Source organism: Salarias fasciatus, chromosome 10 (genome assembly GCF_902148845.1).
Source record: "Salarias fasciatus chromosome 10, fSalaFa1.1, whole genome shotgun sequence".
NCBI lineage: Eukaryota > Metazoa > Chordata > Actinopteri > Blenniiformes > Blenniidae > Salarias > Salarias fasciatus.
Genome location: NC_043754.1, coordinates 2,900,390 through 2,918,916, shown reverse-complemented (window position 1 = coordinate 2,918,916; position 18,527 = coordinate 2,900,390). Strand labels below are relative to the sequence as shown.

The window sequence follows — 18,527 nt, the reverse complement described above, 5'->3', positions numbered from 1 at the left end:
AGCTTTATAAATCTCTGCAGTGACTGTTTGATGCAGCAAGAAAACATGGACCTAAATCAACAGTATCAAAGAAAACTCAGCTTTTAGAGTCGTCCAGTGAGAGCAGTGACTCCAGCAGCGGAGGGAGGAGGCAGGGTGGAGGGAGCGTCATGGCGATAGGCTCACATCCTGTTCATTTGATACGTTCTGGAGGGAAAATGAGGGAAAATGACACTTTAGATAAATCTCACATCATCACCTGCTGGAAAGGGGTTTGGTGCTAAAATTCTCCGTTCATTCCTTTACCGAACGCTGGAGTTTGATATGTAACTTCTAGAAATGTGGGTATGTTTTTCATGTTCACATGAAAGTTGCCAATACTTAATACAGTTCAAAGCTCTTCATAGATGATTGACAAAGTGATAATGAGAAGAAATAAAACAATAAAGACAAGAAATCAGTAAATATTTGACACAACTGAGTGATTTTTAAAATTAATGATGATTAAACTAAACTAAAAAGACCCTTGACACAACAAATAATTAGGTAAAACATTAAAATTGACAAGAAATGGGAAAACTAAACTCATCAGACCGAACTTGATTGAGATTAAGAGCTATTTAAAGATGTAAGAACAAAAAAATGAAGGATTAATAAATGAAATAGATGAAGATGTGTAGATTGCTCCCTGAACCAGAACTGAAGACATACATGTGAAGGTCTTCTGTAAATGTTGGAGTTGAAATTTTCCCCTCCAGTTTTTCAATTTTAGAAGTTTACTTTTGAACTAATATCTTATTTTACTTCCTTATTCTCAGATCATGTTTCAAAACTGTGACTGATCAGCTGTGTGAACTCTCTTGTAGACAAAGAAACTATGTTGACGAGAACTTTTCTCATATAACAGCGCTCCCAACAACGCAGCTTCTTCTCCTACTTTAATAAGTTTACATTTGTTTTTCTCCTTGTTTGTGCTGTTTTTTTCTTTAAATATCTGAAATCAGAGTCCAGATTATCCTGAAATGGAAAAACCAGAATGTTGAATTTTTGCTTGAGTAGTTTTCAGTTTTCCTTCTGAAATTTGACTCGACAGATGAGGCAGTGTATTTTCATGGGAAAATGGTACTTTGGGAACTTTTTATGTAGCGAGTAAACAAGATGTTGTGGGATTTTTGGTGATACAGAGCCAAAGATGACGAGTCAAGGTGTTGACGCTGCACAAGGAGAGTTTATTCAGGATTGCAGGGGAAGCACACACAGATCAGCTGATCGAGAACGAGGCTGCTGCTCCGAAGAGGATTCAACCCAGTTCTGGCATGACTTCCGGAGATGCCAGATTATATCTTACGCGAGAATAACAAGTGGAGACAAACAGGGCGGCCTTGCACATGTCACTGTGTTCCTGAAACCTGGGGACACAGCATCATTCCACATCACAAGATACTTAAATGCGAGATTTATTCATGTTGGTATGTAGACGGAGAAGATGAACGTCTTAGTATGAGACAGAAGCGTTGTCAGTGTCTTATGTATAACTTGTGTTCACAGTTTTCCAGGATTCTGATTGGCTGGCCTGGCTTTATGCTTCTCGTCACACTGCCCCCTATAGGCCTGGCATGTTCACAGCAGCTCTTTACCAGGGAAAATGAAACTATATTGAAAACTACATTACTTTTCAAAACATGGGGGGGTGGACAGCATTTTTCAGAATCAAAATAAACGACATGAACTTAATTCCTTAATTTCTCTGAAACTTTGATTAAAAAAAAAAAACGTTGGCGGTGGCGTTCTCCCTGATTCCTCTGCAACAGCGGAATCCCTCCAGCTGTGCGTCCTGCCCTCCATGATTACTTTTTCCGCCCACAAACAAATTTCCCACCCATAGAAATTTTTTTAATAAACAAAGCAAACGGCATTAATCAGAAGTTTTTTCCTTTAAACCAGTTTACAGAAATATTTGATGAGCTATCATTTGAATCCTGCTGAAAGCTGATTGTGCTTCATGTCGTTGGTCCCGGCTCTGACACGCGTGTTCTCATGCACGAGGTTCACTGGCTTTAAAAAAGTGCAGCATATGCCTTTTTTTCCCCCCCATCCAGTGAGGCAGCTCGTTACGTAACGGGGAGGTTCTGATAGGAAAACAGCTGATGTGCTGTTTGTCCATCCTTCATATGGCTGTAACGTGACCTTCCCTTCTCTCCTTCCCCGCCCCTCCCCCCTCCCCCCGCCGCTGCAGGCCATGGAGTCTCAGATAGGGGACTTTTACAAGGATGTGGGCGAGCTGGGCAGCTTGCAGGGGATCTGCCTCCCCCAGCGGGGCCTGATGGCGGGCGACAGGGAGGGCGGCGAGCAGTCGGGCGTGGTGGAGACCCGCATCGTGCGCCTGATCGAGCCGCTGAAGGAGCGACGCCGCATCCTGCTGGCTTCCAAAGAGATGCACCAGGTGGCCCAGGACCTGGAGGACGAGATCGTGAGTGCAACCCCGCGTCCGGACATTTACCGCAGAAAGAAAACGTGCGATGATGGAAGGGGTGGACACAGAAACAGACAGTCACACACTCTGCATGTCTGTCTTTGCACCTCGCGCACCACTGTAAAAATCAAGTAAAATCCACTCAAAAAATCCTGGATTCAAACCCACAACTCATTGTAAAATAAGGCACGTGAAGCCAAACTGCTGTTTACAGCAAAAAAACTGAGGGTTGCCCCAAAAAACACACAATCCTTTCTGAAATTCTTTTTATCGTGGAAACATAGAAGGTGCAGCTCTTCTTCTTTTTTCTTCAGCACCTCATTGAAACCATTTGTTAGTATTTCCTGAACATGTGACGGTGCTCACGCTCATATTTCTTCATATTACATCCAATCTAAACGTATTCATGTTAGCTGATGACAGCGTGTGATGATAAATGATTAAAAAAAAAAAGCATTATGAGCGTCTCCTTCTTTTGCTTTTATTTTAATTTGTGCAAAATAAATTTTCTTTTTAGCTTTTTTTAGCCTTTTTTGGTGTGTTCCTCCGTTCCCGACTCGGGGAGCGTCCCATTCTCCCGCTAAATTCTTTATATTTTAGATTTGTGTAGCATTGACCTACAGAGCGATTAACACCTGAACACTGCGCGTTGTGGAAATCTGTGTATTTATGAGATGTTTTCGTTCCTCCTCGGACTACGGAAGCCTCCTCAGGTCAAACCCGTGACGGGTATTTCCCACCGCTCCAGCAGCACCTCCTTCCCAGAGTGTAGTTTTGCTTTTCAGGCTCCCGAAATGTTCGGAATTTTCTCCACTTCCCGTCTCGATTCGTTACACTTGGTGAAAGTCGGAATTTGCTTTGTGAAAACATGCTGACTGTGTTTGTTCGACAGCTGTGGATTCAGGAGCGGCTTCCTGTGGCTTCCTGTAAGGATTATGGGAACAACCTCCAGAGCGTGCAGCAGCACGTCAAAAAGAACCAAGTAAGTGATGCTGATGACCTGCTGGGGCGCTGTCCGGCCCGGACGCTGCGTTATCTCACCGCCGCTGTGCTCCTGCAGACCCTGCAGAGGGAGCTGACGGGGCGGCGGGCCCGGGTGGAGGAGGTCCTGGACCGGGCGGGGATCATCGCCTCCCTGAGAACCCCCGAGGTGGAGTTCGTGCGCGAGGGGGCGGGGCACGTGCGCCAGCTGTGGGAGGTGCTGCAGCTGGAGACGGAGCGGCGGTCGGTGATGCTGGACGCCACGCTGCAGTCCCAGCAGTACTACGGCGAGGCGGCGAAGGTGGAGTCCTGGCTGTCGGAGCAGAAGCTCCATCTGGCCAACGAGGAGAAGGGGACGGTGAGTCAATCAGCCGTTCAGGGGGAAAGCGCTCGCCTTTCCACTGACTGTACGGGGACGTTTTCAGGACGAGGCGAGCACCCTGCAGCTGCTGAAGACCCACCTGGCTCTGGAGCAGACAGTGGAGACGTACGCAGAGACGGTGGGCATGCTGTCCCAGCAGTGCCAGCGCCTCCTGGAAATGGGACACCCAGAGAGGTGCGGCATCACCCCGACCGGCCGACCGACCGAGAAATGAATGAAGCTTTCACTCCACCGCCTCACTGCTGCCCTGTCTGCGTTTCCAACAGCGAGCACATCACCAAGCAGCAGTCCCACATAGACCGGCTGTACGTGTCCCTGAAGGACATGGTGGAGCACCGGAAGACCCGGCTGGAGCAGCAGTACTGGCTCTACCAGCTCAACAAGGAGGTGGAGGAGCTGGAGAAGTGGATCACGGAGCGCGAGGCGGTGGCCAGCTCCACCGAGCTGGGCCACGACCTGGAGGACGTCACGGTCAGTGAGCCGGCGCGCCGCACACACCCGACACACAGCAGGAAAACTTCCCCAGAGTGCCGCCACCATTCCGCCCTCTGATCTCTTCTTGACCAAAACGCTTCAGTTTCTCTGTTTTATGGAATTTAACGGCGTGAAGCGTCACGTTGTCGCGTTACGTAACGGGGAAGAGCAGCCGGGATAATTACATCCGGCCTTGATGCCACGGCAGAGAGCTTATTACATCTTGAGACGGATCTAAAGGGAGTCGTTAATATTTCAAACCGTACAAAGGAGGAGCGGCGCGTAGCGCTGGATGAGGATTCCCTCCCGTACCTGTGTGCAGCTTCCTGTAGGCTTTGTTGACTCTGCGATTTTCCAGGTGCTGCAGGAGAAGTTCACCAAGTTCGCCTCAGAAACCAACAGCATGGGCATGCAGCGCATGGAGCAGGTCAACAAAATGGTGAACGAGATGATCGACTGCGGCCACTCGGACGCCGCCACCATCGCCGAGTGGAAGGACGGGCTGAACGAGTCGTGGGCCGACCTCCTGGAGCTGATGGAGACCCGCAGGCAGATGCTGGCGGCGTCCCACCAGCTGCACAAGTTCTTCACCGACTGCAAAGAGGTAGAGTCCGAACGCCCGGGCGCCCCGCCCTCTTCCCCGCCGCCTCAGGTAGACAGCCGGGCTATTTTTAAAGCGCTCGTGATGACATCGCTTCCCTGCGTTGTAGGTCTTGGCTCAGATCGCAGGGAAGATGAAGCAGCTGCCAGAGGTGAGGGCGTGCCAAGCCAACATCACCAATCCCGCCACCCTGCAGAGACTCATGCACTCCTTCGAGCATGCCCTTCAACTCTTAGTGGCTCAGGCAAGTTCTCCCACTCCGGCTCGCTCACACTGTTTCTGTTGTTCATGAGAAACAGGATGAGCCGCTTTGAGTTTCACCAAATCTATTTTTGACATAAAACAGAGTCGTCCTTCGGAGATGGGAATGAAAAATGTTTAAGAAGAGTTTTAAGTTTTTATTACGTGATTAGTTTTCAACAGTGTTTTATTTTGATGCCCTAAAATGAAACCTTTTCAAGATAGATGGATGAATGATGGATGGATGGATGGATGAATGGATGGAGGATTGATGAGTGGATGGTTGGAGAGTTGATTAATGATGATGGATGGATGGAGATAGGGATGAATGGATGGAGGATTGATGAGTGTATGGTTGGAGAGTTGATTAATGATGATGGATGGATGGAGGATTGATGAGTGGATGACTGGATGGATAGGGTTGATTAATAATGCATGAATAGAGGGAAGATTGATGGATGGGTGGTGAATGGATGAATGGAGAGAGGAATGGATGGATGGATGGATGGATGGATGGAGGATTAATGAGTGGTTGGTTGGAGGGTTGATTAATGATGGATGGATGGAGGTAAGATTGATGGACGGATGACAGATCAATGATTAATGGATGACAGATCGATGATGGATGGGTGATGGATGATGGAGGATTGATGAGTGGATAGATGGTTGGAGGGTTGATTATTGATTGGTGGACGAATGATGGATGGATGGAGGGAAGATTGATGGATGGATGGATCAATGATGGATGATTGATGGATGGATGATGGATCGATCAATGGATGGATGATGGATGGCAGGATGGATAATTGATGGATGATGGATTGATCAATGGACGGATGATGAATGGATGGAGGGATGAAAAGACAATGGATGTTTGGATGCGTCGATGGCTGATCGATCATTATCACCTCCTAACATCCAGACTGAGTTGATGCTCAGTGGCGCCCTCTCTGTCTGTGCCTGGGACTGCGGGTCGGGGTCGGTCCCTCCACGGTAACCCGCCCTGTGCTCGCTGCAGGTGAGGCAGCTGCAGGAGAACGCCGCCCAGCTGAGGACCATCTACGCCGGGGAGAAGGCCGAGGCCATCATGGTGAAGGAGCTGGAGGTGATGGAGGCGTGGAAGGAGCTGCTGGGCTCCTGCGAGGCCAGCCGCATCCAGGTGACGTCGGTCACCGACAAGGTGCAGTTCTTCTCCGTGGTGCGAGAGAACCTCATGTGGATGGAAGGCATCATGGGCCAGATCGGCTGGGACGAGCCACGGTGAGGCCCGCCGCGTGTGTGTGTGTACATTTTTAGGAAGTGTGTTTCCCTGTTCCCTGTTGAAGTGGCGGTCTCGGCGGTGTGGTGCGCTCCCTGTGGACCGGATGTCATTACGCGTGCTGTGGAATGAGAGCGCCGCTCCACCTTGACCTAATTTCAAATGACGTCAGTTTTTCAGTTTTCCACATGAAAATGCTGAATTTCACTCTGGAACCACGGCCGTTAATAATTACTCGCAGCTTCAACTCTTCAACCGGGTGAATCCATCCGCACATGCACAGACGTACAACAGCGTGCTGAAGACTGTAGTTTGGTGAACAGAACCGCTGTAAACGTGTTTTCAAGCCTTATTTCCAGTCCGAATGATGAGGATTCATCAGAACGCTCCAGGCTTTAGTGATTGTTGAAACTCGCGGTTGACCCGACGCCTCCTCTCTCAGCGATCTAACGGCGCTGGAGGTGATGATGAGACAGCACCAGGAAATCAAAGCCAAGATCGACGGACGCAGTAAGACCATCCAGCAGTGTGCCGACCTCGGGAAGATCCTGATCGCTGCAGGAAACCCTGCATCGGAGGAGGTGTGTGAGCCGGGATGCAGCCCGTCCCAGCACCCCTGCAGTGTGCGTCTGCCTGTGGTTGCGGTTGTTGTTTTCACGCCGTTGCTGTCCCTGCAGATAAAGGAGAAGCTGGACAGTCTTCTGGCCAAGCAGAAGGATCTGGTTGAGAAGTGGGACAGACATCAGGAAAGATTACAGCACAGTGAGTAGCTTGGGCCTCCCCGCCCTGAGACCCGCTGTTAACGCTCCAGCTTCAGGACGAACACTTCCGTCAGGTTTTCACCGAAAACTCCACTAAACCAGCAGTTTGGGTCATATCACAATTCTTCTTTCTAGAAACATCTTCTTTAAAATGTGAAACAAACAAACCCCCCCCCCCCCGCATTATTTCTCATACATTCTGTAGAAGCCTCCTTTTCATTTTATTCTCCCCACAGAAAAGAAAATAGCAGTTGTTTTTTTTGTTTGTTTTTTTAAGGTATAGTTTGGAGTTTTATTTTAGATTCATTTATGAATTTCGTGAAAAATTCACCTAAAAATAAAAGCATGTGAAGTTGCTTGAAGCAGAAATGACATGCTATCAGTTGTTTTAAAGAAAAAGAGATGAGTCTCAATCTAAATGACGGTGCAGTAAATGCACATTTTCTGCACAGCAGCAGCATTTCAGAAAAGTTTTATTTTCATTGTTTCCACAGAAATCTTCCGTTTTCATCCACTGAGCATCAAACACCCAGAATGCAGCGAAGGTTTTCTGCTTTCACTTGAAAACGGGCCTCAAACTTCACTTTTCAGTGATTTGGAGACCTGTTGATGTGGAAAGGAACGCCTCAAACTACTATTTACTATCTTCTCTTAAGTGTGGAAGAAGGGCCTGAATGTGAAAGTGTCTTAAGTCCTGGAAGTTTAGAGTTGGGGCCTCAGGCATTATTGAATACATATTTTAATAGAATGACCTCTGTGGACCAGGAACGACCTTCAGATGCTGCGGTTTTGCTGTGCTCCATCCCTCTGACTGTCCGTTTCCACACTTCCATGCTCCTGATAAACCCACTGTTGTCTTGAGCGCTCCTGAAGCCGCGCTGCCGGTCTGCTGTCACCTACAGAGCAGGAAAGGTTCCAGTTCGCTCAGGAGACGGTGAAGGCGGAAGCCTGGCTCAAAGCCAAGGAGCCGCTCATCGCGTCCAAGCAGCAGGAGGGAGGCGAGGCTCAGGCCCAGACCGACGAGGTGGAGCAGCTCATCCTTCGCCACGAGGCCTTCCGCAAGGCTGCTGTAACCTGGAAAGAACGCTTCAGCTCCCTCCGCCAGCTTTCCGCAGTAAGCTTGACTGGAGATAAATGTTTAATCAGTCCGGGAGAGTCGCAGGTTAACGCTGCTACGGGGGGGAAAAACATCGGGAATAAAGGAAGGAGGCGTGACCTTGGGCGGGCGCGGCGGCTTGGCGCATGCCATCAGTCTGCATCATGACGGGCCGGAGTGTGTCTGCCGGTGACGTATGCTGCATGTGGCGTACGCTCACCCGCCGCACGCCATCTGCCTCCCGCTACACGCTTCAGGACGGAGTCTGAATGAATGAATGAATGAATGAGTCACTCCTCGTCACGTCTTCACCCTCATACGAGACCTGCTTTTACTCTCATTGCTAAACAATCTGTCAAATCTCAATCCAAACAGAATCCTGAACATGTACAGTTTACCCAGAAGCCTTCACTGTATCAGTTAACACCTGTATGTTTTCTACTGATAGATTAAAGGAAATACTTCACTATAAGAGAAAGTCATTGTGTTAATTAATCACTTTTTCCACAGTTGGTTACAATAGTTTTCCAAAATGGATGAAATGAATTTTCCCCCTCAAAACTCGAGCCAAAATACCTCATAATGACCACGGATTGTAATAATAAAATTAAGAAAAGCTTCTCCCGGAGATACGCAGTTCTCCTGATTTATGCACTTAGCCTAAATAAATAAAATTAAAAATCTGGATACAAAAATCCACAGCAAGCGAGAATGAAAATGATTTTTAAACACTCAGAAATGACCAATGTCATATTTAGTGTGTTTGTTTTGCAACTAACACATTGTACTTTAGGATAGTAGTGGTAAATGTGATTTTTCAGAGGGTTAAAACTTATTTAGAAACTTTTTGAATCACAGTTGATGAAGTAAGTTTGTTTTAGCTGATTTCACAAAACTTTGTAAGAAATGTTATTCTATGATAAGTAAATCTTGATCCTGACTTTATAGTTTTGAAGTGTAAAAAATGTTGTGTTACACCTGAGAGTTAAAATGATCAATTTTACACATTTATTCTTAAAAAAATTACACACTACTATGTGAGGAGGCTCAGGCCTTTACTAACATTATTATTGTTTTTTTTTTTTTTTTTAGGAAGTCAGTAAATCCCTGATTTCTGAATGTTATTTCTTTTACTCTGCATAATGTTCAGAACATTTAACTCCAGACTACAGATGTGTGTTAAACCTGATCCCAACAGAGATTTTCCTGAGAATTAAAATACTGACAACACTTCAGTGTTGACACCAAGACATGTTGATGGGATTGGCTGCAGGTTAGAAACACAAACATGGAAGAAAAAAAAGAGAGAGAGCAATGTGAGTAAAGATTGGGAGAATTTCTCCATCAGACAAAGTCTCAGTGAGAAGACGATCTGTTCGGGTCCATTCTGAACCAGGCTGCTGTCAGACCTTCCCAGAACTCCTTCATTTCATCCCCTCAGCAGTGAAACGCTTTAAAGTTTTGCACATAGTTGCGTTGGGTTTTTGTTGCGACGGTGGAAGTTGCGTTGCTTCTAGCTGTGTCTGTGTCTCCGTGTTCAGGCAGAGAAGAAGAAGGAGGAGGAGAAGAAGAGCACCCCGCTGTCCAGCCGGAGGATGTTCCCCCTGTCCTGCCTGACGCCCGCCGTTCCCTCCACCAGCGCTACCTCCTCCTTCCTGAGGCAGGCGGTCCAGGCCCACGTGGAACCCAAGCCCCTGCAGAGCGCCCTGGATTTGGGCGCCGCGCCCGCGACCCAGAGATTGTCCTCGGCGCTCGCCAGCTACAACCCGGTGCTGAACGGCTCGGGCTACCACGGCCTGGAGCAGCAGTGCGGCGGGAAGCTGGCCGGCTCCTCCTACCTGGGCATGAACCACCAGGCGGCGGCGGCCGGCGGGGGCAGCGACTCCGGCTTCTCGGCGCTGACGTCCCACAGCGGCGGGCCGGACAGCTCCTCCTACTTTGGGATGAACCATCAGACTGCCGGCAGCGGGGAGAGCTCCGGGTACTTCGGCCTGACCGCGGGGGGCGTGGGGGGCCTGCAGAACCACCTGAGCAGCGGCAGGTTGGGGAGTTCGGGTAACCTGGTTCAGCAGCCCGGCGGCGGCGGGATGGGGAGCCCCGGCTTCCTGCCCCAGCAGAACATGGGCAGTTCGGGATATTTGGCGCAAACACAAAACTTGGGAAGCTCTGGATACCTGGGACAGCAGCCCAATCTGGGGAGTTCAGGATATTTGGCACAACAGCCTAATCTGGGGAGTTCTGGGTATTTGGCACAACAGCCCAACATGGGCAGTTCGGGCTACTTGGCACAACCGCCCAACTTGGGCAGTTCCGGATACCTGGCGCAGAATTACCCGAGCGCCGGAGGGATGGGCAGCTCCGGCTACCTGGCACAAAACCACTACAGCAGCGGCAGCCTGGGCAGCTCGGGCTTCCTGGCGCAGAGCGGAGGCATCATGGACCCCAAGATGGCGTACGCCTGGCAGCACCTCAAGGCCGACTTCATGCAGCCGCGGATCAACCACATCCACAAGGCGGTCAACCCGCTGCTGGAGGCCAGCCGGGCGCAGCGGGAGCAGTACGGCGACATCCCCATGGCGGACAACGCGGGGCCGGAGTCCGGGCTGGAGCTGCTGCACGGCCGGCTGCAGCGGGACCCCCGGGGCAGCCGCTCCGACCCGCAGATGGACCACCTGCGGCGCGAGAGGGAGTACAAGCTGGGCCGCCAGACGTCCAGCGAGCAGGAGATCCAGGCGCGGCTCAACGAGCTGCCGCTCATCGTGCGGCAGGAGCGCTACCGGCGGCGCCTGGAGAGGCAGTCGTCCAGCGAGCAGGAGGGCAGCGGCAAGCAGCGGCTGCAGCGGCAGGACTCCAGCGACCTGGAGGGCTCCGTCAAGGACGGCTCCGACAAACGCTCAGGGTCAGCGCCGGCCCACAGTCCTCTCTGGCTTCACTCTCTCACCTCAGCTGTTTCTACGGTTGTTTGATGGCGTCTTCGGTGTGTGTCGCCCCTCCAGGGAGAAGAGATCCACCATGGCAGAGATCGTAGAGCAGGTCCAGGAGAGAGAGGCGGCACATGTGAGTTCAGTAAGACCATCACGGTCATTTATAAACCCGGTTTCCCCTGAAGCAGCAGCTCTGCCTCCCTCTGGCTGTCTGGACTGACCTTCCAGAGTGACCTTAAGGCTGCAGGAAGTGCCCCGTTAGTCGTCTCTGCAGGGTCCGGTCGGCCCGTTGAAGTGTTTTACTCTTCATAGATGCAGGAAAGGAAATGCTGCTGGAGTGCGATCGATGCACGCAGGACAGAATCACATTTAGCAGACAGTAGACACACATAAAGTAAATGCGGTTTATGACAGACGGTTTCTAACTCTGTGGGAATAATATAGAATCCAGCAACCACAGCTTGACCTGCCGGTGACGACGCTCTCAGTGCAGACCTCAATACCAACAGCGCTAAAGTGAAGTCAGTCATATTATTCTGTACCAGTCTCACAACTCTGTGGAACATTAAAGAACAATGCATTTATGCTGTTTAAAAAAACGTTTTTTATTTTTTCATCATGATTTTGTAGAAGAATTTTTATGTTTGATACATATTTTGCACCGTTTTCTCTAATTATGATGTTAAATTTATTTTCAGTATAGCTTTGTTTTATCGTGAAAGATGTCTTATATTTTCGATATAATCTTCAGGCTTTTCATCCGTCTCCTCTTTGCTGTTATTTGAGGAATTTTTCTGTTGTATTTCTGAAATTTTCTGTTCCTAAGATTAAACTGAAGGTTATATTTTTAAAAAAGGGTCAATTGCGTAAAAATTATTGCAAAAATTACTTAAAAATTAAACTAGACTATGAATAAAACCATAGATAAACAGTTAATGGAATGAAGTAACTTTTATAAAATGACCTTTTTTGCATAATTGATGATTTATTTATTTATTTTATTAATTTATTCACTCACTCTCCTCCCAAAAATTCCACTTCACACTCATCTGGATAATTATTTTATTCCATCATTTAAAACAGGAAAATGGTTTGCAAAGGCTTAAAATGTTAAATAAATGTAACAGTCATGACTATAAAACATTTTCAGCACATTTTGCTGTGAGCTGAGTTCATTGTGGGGATTCACACAGGCTGTGTTTCTCCCGTCAGGCACGAGGAGAGCCGTACCGGCCTCCCAGCAGCCTCTCTGCTCCCGTCACCCGCTTCGACGGTCGCCCTCGCGCCCGGGACCGCCCCAAACCCCGGAGGAGGCCCCGCCCCAAGGAGCCCGAGGAGACCCGGCGCTCGCGCTCCGCCCCCGCCACCGGCGCCCCGACCACGCCGCAGCCGCCCTCACACACTGCCCAAAACGAAGGCTTCCTGTACCGCAAGAAGGCCACCAGCTCCGACCTGGAAGCTCAGCAGCGGAGCCCCAACAGGTACCACCGTCCGCCTTCCCGAGGGGGGTGTGTGTGTGTGTGTGTGTGTGTGTGTGTGTGTGTGTGTGTGTGTGTGTGTGTGTGTGTGTGTGTGTGTGTGTGTGTGTGTGTGTGTGTTACCAGGGGTTCAGGTTCCTCACGCCGCTGCCGCTCTGCTCCCACAGCAAGTCCTGGGTCAACGTGTACTGCGTGCTGAAGGAGGGACAGCTGACCTTCTACAAGGACGCCCGAAACCACACGGCTACGTACAACGGCGAGCCGCCGGTCGACCTCTCCAACTGCACGTTCGACCCCTCGATGGGATACAAGAAGAAGAAGAACGTCTTCATCCTCCAGTGAGAAGCGTCCGTGAGAGAAACGCCACCGAGCGGCGGGACAGATGGAGAACTAACGCTGTTTTATTTCTCCCTGCCACAGAATCAACGACGGGAGCAACTTCGTATTCCACGCAAAAGACGAGGTGAGACGATAAACGCGTGCAGCCTTAGCGATGCCTCGGCTGGCAGAGCTGACGACTGACCTCCTGCAGACTGAGGCGACGGTTACAGGAGAAAACATCATTTTGGGGTTTTTACAATTTAAACTGCAGGGTTTTGAAAGCGATGTCTGTTTCCACAGAAATGGCAGAGAAGCTAAAAACGATGTAGTTCTCATGTGGGACCACTAGAGGGTGCTGTTGGCTGTTTTTGTAAAGAAACTACACACAAGCTGCAGAGAACAACACACTATAAACATTAAGCAAGAGAGACACATCCAACAACCCCAAAACACTTTGGTGGGCAAATTATAATCCGCACATTCACTACGCTGTGGAACACCAACAAATAATATTGTAGCGTTACGACACTAGAGCAAATACTGGGAACTACTTTTTCTTTTGAAATCACTACGCCCAGACAAGTAGTTCCGTCTTAGAAATCTTCGCATAAACAACTCAATGTGGTAATTTTGCATTAATATTTCACAGCGTAGTGAATGTGCGGATTATAATTTGCCCACCAATGTGTTTTGGGGTTGTTGGATTGTGTATTTGATGAGTTTGACGAGGGGGAACAAAAATACCGTCCACTTCCATTGTGTCCGTCCCGAAAACCTTCCCCGACTCACCTCTGAATAAACAACAGCTCGCCCTCACAAAAAAAGTAAGTATAGTGTTCGAAATGACTAATGAATTGCGCTAAATGGGCCAATTTGCCAAAATGTTGAAGTATCGCTTTAAGATGTACAGAAGCTGAATGGTTTTCATTTTTTATAAAATAGTGATACAACTGTTCACATGAAACACTGAATAGAAGAATTAAGTATTCGTGCTGTTAGACACCATTTGCCTGATCTGTAATTCAGTTTTTATTCTGCACTGGGTTATTGAAATGACCTAAAACATGTGATACTGTAGAAAGCCTCTGGTTGATTCGGCCTCTTTCAGGCGTTAAAGAGTTAAAGTTCCTGGATGAGCAGTGTTCACTGGAGCTGCATGAAGCAGCGTCTTCTGAGGCTCCACTGTGTGGCAGCAGGGAGACGCTTTAAGACAAGTCTCCTCATGCTGCAAAGGAGATTCACTCAAACAGTGGATGTGTGTAAAAAAGACAGATATTGATTTAACAGTAACATGTCATCGATTTATACTGTTAGTCAATTCTGTTCAGCATTAAATCTACTTTTCATCCATAAATTGATCGTCTACTCCAGCTTGAATAAGACATGGACTCCACCAGGCAGGATTTATAGGACTTGATATGATAGTCTGGTTAACAGGCAGCTGTGTGTCATCTGTATGAAGAGGCGGAAGGTTTCTCTCCTGTCTGAAAGTCCTCTCGAGGGTATTTTTGGAGTGTTTTTCAAAAGACATTGAACTTCCAAAGTCTGTGAAAGCAGCAGTTGTCCACCAGCAGACGTCTTTACATCCAGACACGCTCCGGAAGTCATTCATTCCTTCTTAAACTCCACAGATAAAACCCTCAAACTTCTTCTTCTTCGGCAGTCCATCGATTTCGATGAGGACCAGAGAGGTGGAGAGGTGTTTGAATGTTGGGTGTTGTTTATCTCTTGCATGCACGCAGGTGAGCCATCAGACCGGCTCTTGGTCTACATGGTCGCCCACATTTGCCACAGGTGAAATCACTGGCACTTAGAACAGTGTGACGGCGATCATGAGCGGACAGATAATCAGTTCTTCTTTTCTCTTCGACACTTTTGATGGTTTGATGCAGAACAACATGCCAGTCGGACCGGTCTGAGGCTTGCTGCTCCCAAGTGTGTCGCTGTCAATCTGGGCAGATTTCATGTGACGTTTAAGGACATCTTTATACCGAAGGTTCTGACCACCGTACGTTTCCCGTGCTGCAGCTCTCTGTAGAACACTTGTTTGGGGAGGCGGTCATCAGGCATCCTCGAGACATGTCCAACAAAGCTTCTACACTCACCACTCCCACTCTCTCTAGTAATTCAACATCTGGGACACGATCTTGCCACTTAATGTGCATGATGTGGCGCATGTGGCGAAGTTGCACACGTGTTAGTTGTTTGACGTGTCGGCGGTAGAGGATCATGGCTTCCGTGTCGTATAGAAGTGATGCCAATACAGCTGTGTTGTAGATTTTGATCTTCGTACAGAGCTTGATGTCGTGTCAGGACCAGAGTCGCCGCTGTAGTGACCCAAAAGCCTTGCAGGTAGCTTGAGTTCTTCGGTCAATCTCAGCATCAGACAAGTTCTTGTTGGTGACTGTGCTCCCTAGGTAGATGAAAGTGGTCGTTGTTTTCAAGGCCATACCGTTCACCTCTACAGCTGGTTGCTCAGGCTGCTGGTGCGGTGGTGGTTGGTACAGAAGCTCAGTTTTGGAGGCATTTATTCGCAAGCCAAAGCATGTTGCTGCTTCAACAAATAGATTGGAAATCTCTTGTATATCTTGTAGATTTGTAGCAACCAAGGCAGAGTCGTCGGCATAGAGCAATTCTCTCACACAGATCAGTTTTGTCGTAGTGGCAGCTCGTAGCCGAGCAAGGTTGAAGAGACTACCATCTGATCGCGACCTGATGTACACTCCTTTCATAGTTCTGCTACCCACATACTCCAGAACTGCAGCAAGATATACCGCAAACAAAGTCGGTGCCAACACACACTCCTGCTTTACTCGGTGACATACAAGCACTGGTGTCCCCTCCAACAGAGACTGCTGCAGACATGTTGTCATGGAACTGTTTGACCATGCGTGTGAATTTGTCAGGACAGCCGTAGACTTTGAGCACCTTCCACGGCGTAGCTGAAACAGAAACAGTCAAAACAAGCAACAGCACCCACTAGTGGCCCAACATGGAAACTGTAAACGCAAATCTTTGCTGAAGCAGGAGGGACTGAGAGGCGGAGTGACCGGCTGCCTGTGTGTCTCCGGTGTCTCGGCAGGAGGACCTGAAGGCCTGGACCTCCAACATCACCACCTGCATATCGGAGCACGAAGCCATGGCCAAGTGGGACAAGCCGGGCACCTCGGCCATGGACCCCGACCGCTCGGAGCGCAAGGAGAAGTCGGAGGGCGACGCCGACGCCAGGTCGGAGCGGTCGGAGCCGGCGGAGGGCGAGGAGCGGTCCGAGAAGGAGAGGTCAGAGAAGGGCGACGGCTCCGACAAGCTAGACACGTCCGAGATCGCAGACAAGCTGGAGGGCGGCGCCGGCGGCTCCAGCACGTCCGGCAAGAGCAAATGAGGCGGTCGCCGCGGTAACTCACTGACTCCAGGGAGGCGGCGGGTGGGAGGGAGGGCGGGGTAGCAGACTGTGATCTCTCGGCCCCTCCCCTTCACCCAGGCAATACATCCGTGCTCGCATTGCGCCACCTGCTGGTGGGAGGTCGCGCAGAACAGACAGACAGACGGACAAAGACAAACGGTCCCAGGAATTAGTCACTGTCACGTCCCATCGTCGATCGTTTAATCTCTTGGAATTCACAGCATCTTTCTGTATGTATCTTTGACTGATAATGTAATGCTCTGTCGATCTAGACGAAAAACCCGACAAGTGGTTAATGAAATGTTTCACAATATTAAAAAAAAAAAAACAAGAAAAAAAATGGAGAAAAAAAACGTTTTTTGAAGCAATATACTTTTTTATTTTTTTCTCTTTGTTAGCGAGAGAACGGGGGAAACAGCGGAAACTGAGACGCAAAAATGTAAAAGCTTTGATTTGTCACATCCAGGCGAAGAAGCTTCTTCGTCCCGGCGGTCGAGCACCTTAGACACCCGACACATCTGTATACTGATCATAGACGACCTGTAACCCGCTTCCCGCCGTGTGAATATAACGGAATGCCCACGTCCGTGGAGCCCCTCCGATCCGGCAGCACGCCTCTCCTCCGCTCCTCTTTCCGTTCCTGCGACTCTCCTTATGGATTCTCCTTCTTATGATTTGTCCGCAGCGATCCATGTTGAGAGAAAAAAGAGAGCTGTCCATCAGGTTCGAACCCGTGAACCCCGGGGTGTGCTCAGAGGAGCGCCGCGTGACGCCAAGCCTTTGTGAACACCACAGAGATCCCAACACTGCATGAACTAGTCTATTAGTGCACCTGTTAAACTTGCCTTTCTTTTTTATGTTCTCCACATGAGTCGGGCAGGAATTGCAATAATTTAAAATGTGAGCGGGGAAAACCTGGGGGGGGGGCGATCACGATCCGCCGAGTCCCGGGTGGTCTTCCCTCCCGAGGAAGCATGAGAGGAGGAGGAGGAGGGAGGGGAGGGGAGGGGAGGGGGGGTGGTAACAGAGGAACCAGCGGTTCAGACCCCAGACGGCTCCCTGGTGACGGTTCCACTGTTTCACCGCCGGTTTATTTTCCACAGAATGTAAACAGATCCCAGCTGTGAAATGTTCGACGATCACCGCCGGGTCGGCAGGCGGTGCTCCGCCCAAATTGTAATGAAAAAGAAAAGAAAAGAAAAAAAAAAAAAACAGGAAGAAAAAAAAAAAGAAACTAGAAAACCAGAGGTAGTTTTCTGAGTTCTGTGTTTGGTTGGACCGATTGGAATCTCTCCATCAAAGGCAAGTTCAATGTCAAACTGTCATGATCCCAGTCATGAGCTGTATATACCTATCTTTGTATGTATACCAATAAATCCTGTGCTCTAATAAAAACAATACTCTGAACTGAAATAAATGGGTAAAATTAAAAGATTTGTATTAATCCACAAATAAAAGCCAGTCATCACTCAGATTATATTAATGTTTATGACATTTAAATGAAAAATATGCAAATTAGGAGTCACTATTACTGGTCATAGTGTATATAGGAGTCCAGCAGTGTGTAGTTGTACTGAGCAGGTTTTACCAGGGAAGAGCAGCAGGACATGCCTGGAGGTGTGCCTGTTGTATTTTTATACGCCGATATTTATTCAGACCAGATTCAGGAGTCGCCCCGCCGCCCCGGAAACAGCTGGTGGAGCGGCGGGCGTGTCTTCACGTGACGGACGGAGCCCGGGTGGCGTGGCGTCGGCACGGCGTGCCGACGCCACGCCGCCGCCACAGCAGAAACACAGACGCCCATCAGCATCCAGCACCATCCAGATATCGTCATATACATACATACCTTTAATCTGATGATCGCTCACGCTCCGTAAAGATTCCAGAAGAAAACACATTGTTGATTAAAATATCTGCAGAAAGTTTCAGTTGTTTTGTACCAAGAAAAATTTGTTTTAAAAAATATATTTTAGCATTTAAATTCAACATGCTGTGAAGTAATGTTAATATTTTTCCATGATTTAAATTTTTTCCTGTTATCATTTTAAAAGGTTTCAGATAATCTCATGTGACGATGTGGAAGTTTTCATGTTATATTTCAGAAAAGTGTTTCACAGCACTGTGAGCGAGCGATATTTTCTTTACAATTTCAACAC

At 48.7% G+C, this 18,527-nt stretch overlaps 1 protein-coding gene across 2 annotated transcripts in view; it reads left to right on the top strand.

Moving 5' to 3' along the window:
* The window catches only part of sptbn4a (spectrin, beta, non-erythrocytic 4a), a 37,947-nt gene extending 21,593 nt beyond the window's left edge, over positions 1 to 16,354 (top strand). For both annotated transcript variants that reach the window (XM_030100736.1, XM_030100735.1), the window contains 17 exons: positions 2,216 to 2,449; positions 3,345 to 3,434; positions 3,513 to 3,791; positions 3,859 to 3,989; positions 4,082 to 4,286; positions 4,648 to 4,893; positions 5,000 to 5,134; positions 6,149 to 6,390; positions 6,831 to 6,969; positions 7,066 to 7,150; positions 8,052 to 8,263; positions 9,787 to 11,144; positions 11,242 to 11,302; positions 12,382 to 12,650; positions 12,815 to 12,985; positions 13,068 to 13,110; positions 16,051 to 16,354. In XM_030100736.1, coding sequence (XP_029956596.1) covers positions 2,216 to 2,449; positions 3,345 to 3,434; positions 3,513 to 3,791; positions 3,859 to 3,989; positions 4,082 to 4,286; positions 4,648 to 4,893; positions 5,000 to 5,134; positions 6,149 to 6,390; positions 6,831 to 6,969; positions 7,066 to 7,150; positions 8,052 to 8,263; positions 9,787 to 11,144; positions 11,242 to 11,302; positions 12,382 to 12,650; positions 12,815 to 12,985; positions 13,068 to 13,110; positions 16,051 to 16,350 — 4,200 coding nt within the window. In that variant the 3' untranslated portion in view covers positions 16,351 to 16,354. The remainder of the gene's footprint in view (positions 1 to 2,215; positions 2,450 to 3,344; positions 3,435 to 3,512; positions 3,792 to 3,858; positions 3,990 to 4,081; positions 4,287 to 4,647; positions 4,894 to 4,999; positions 5,135 to 6,148; positions 6,391 to 6,830; positions 6,970 to 7,065; positions 7,151 to 8,051; positions 8,264 to 9,786; positions 11,145 to 11,241; positions 11,303 to 12,381; positions 12,651 to 12,814; positions 12,986 to 13,067; positions 13,111 to 16,050) is intronic.
* Positions 16,355 to 18,527: the final 2,173 nt, after the last annotated feature.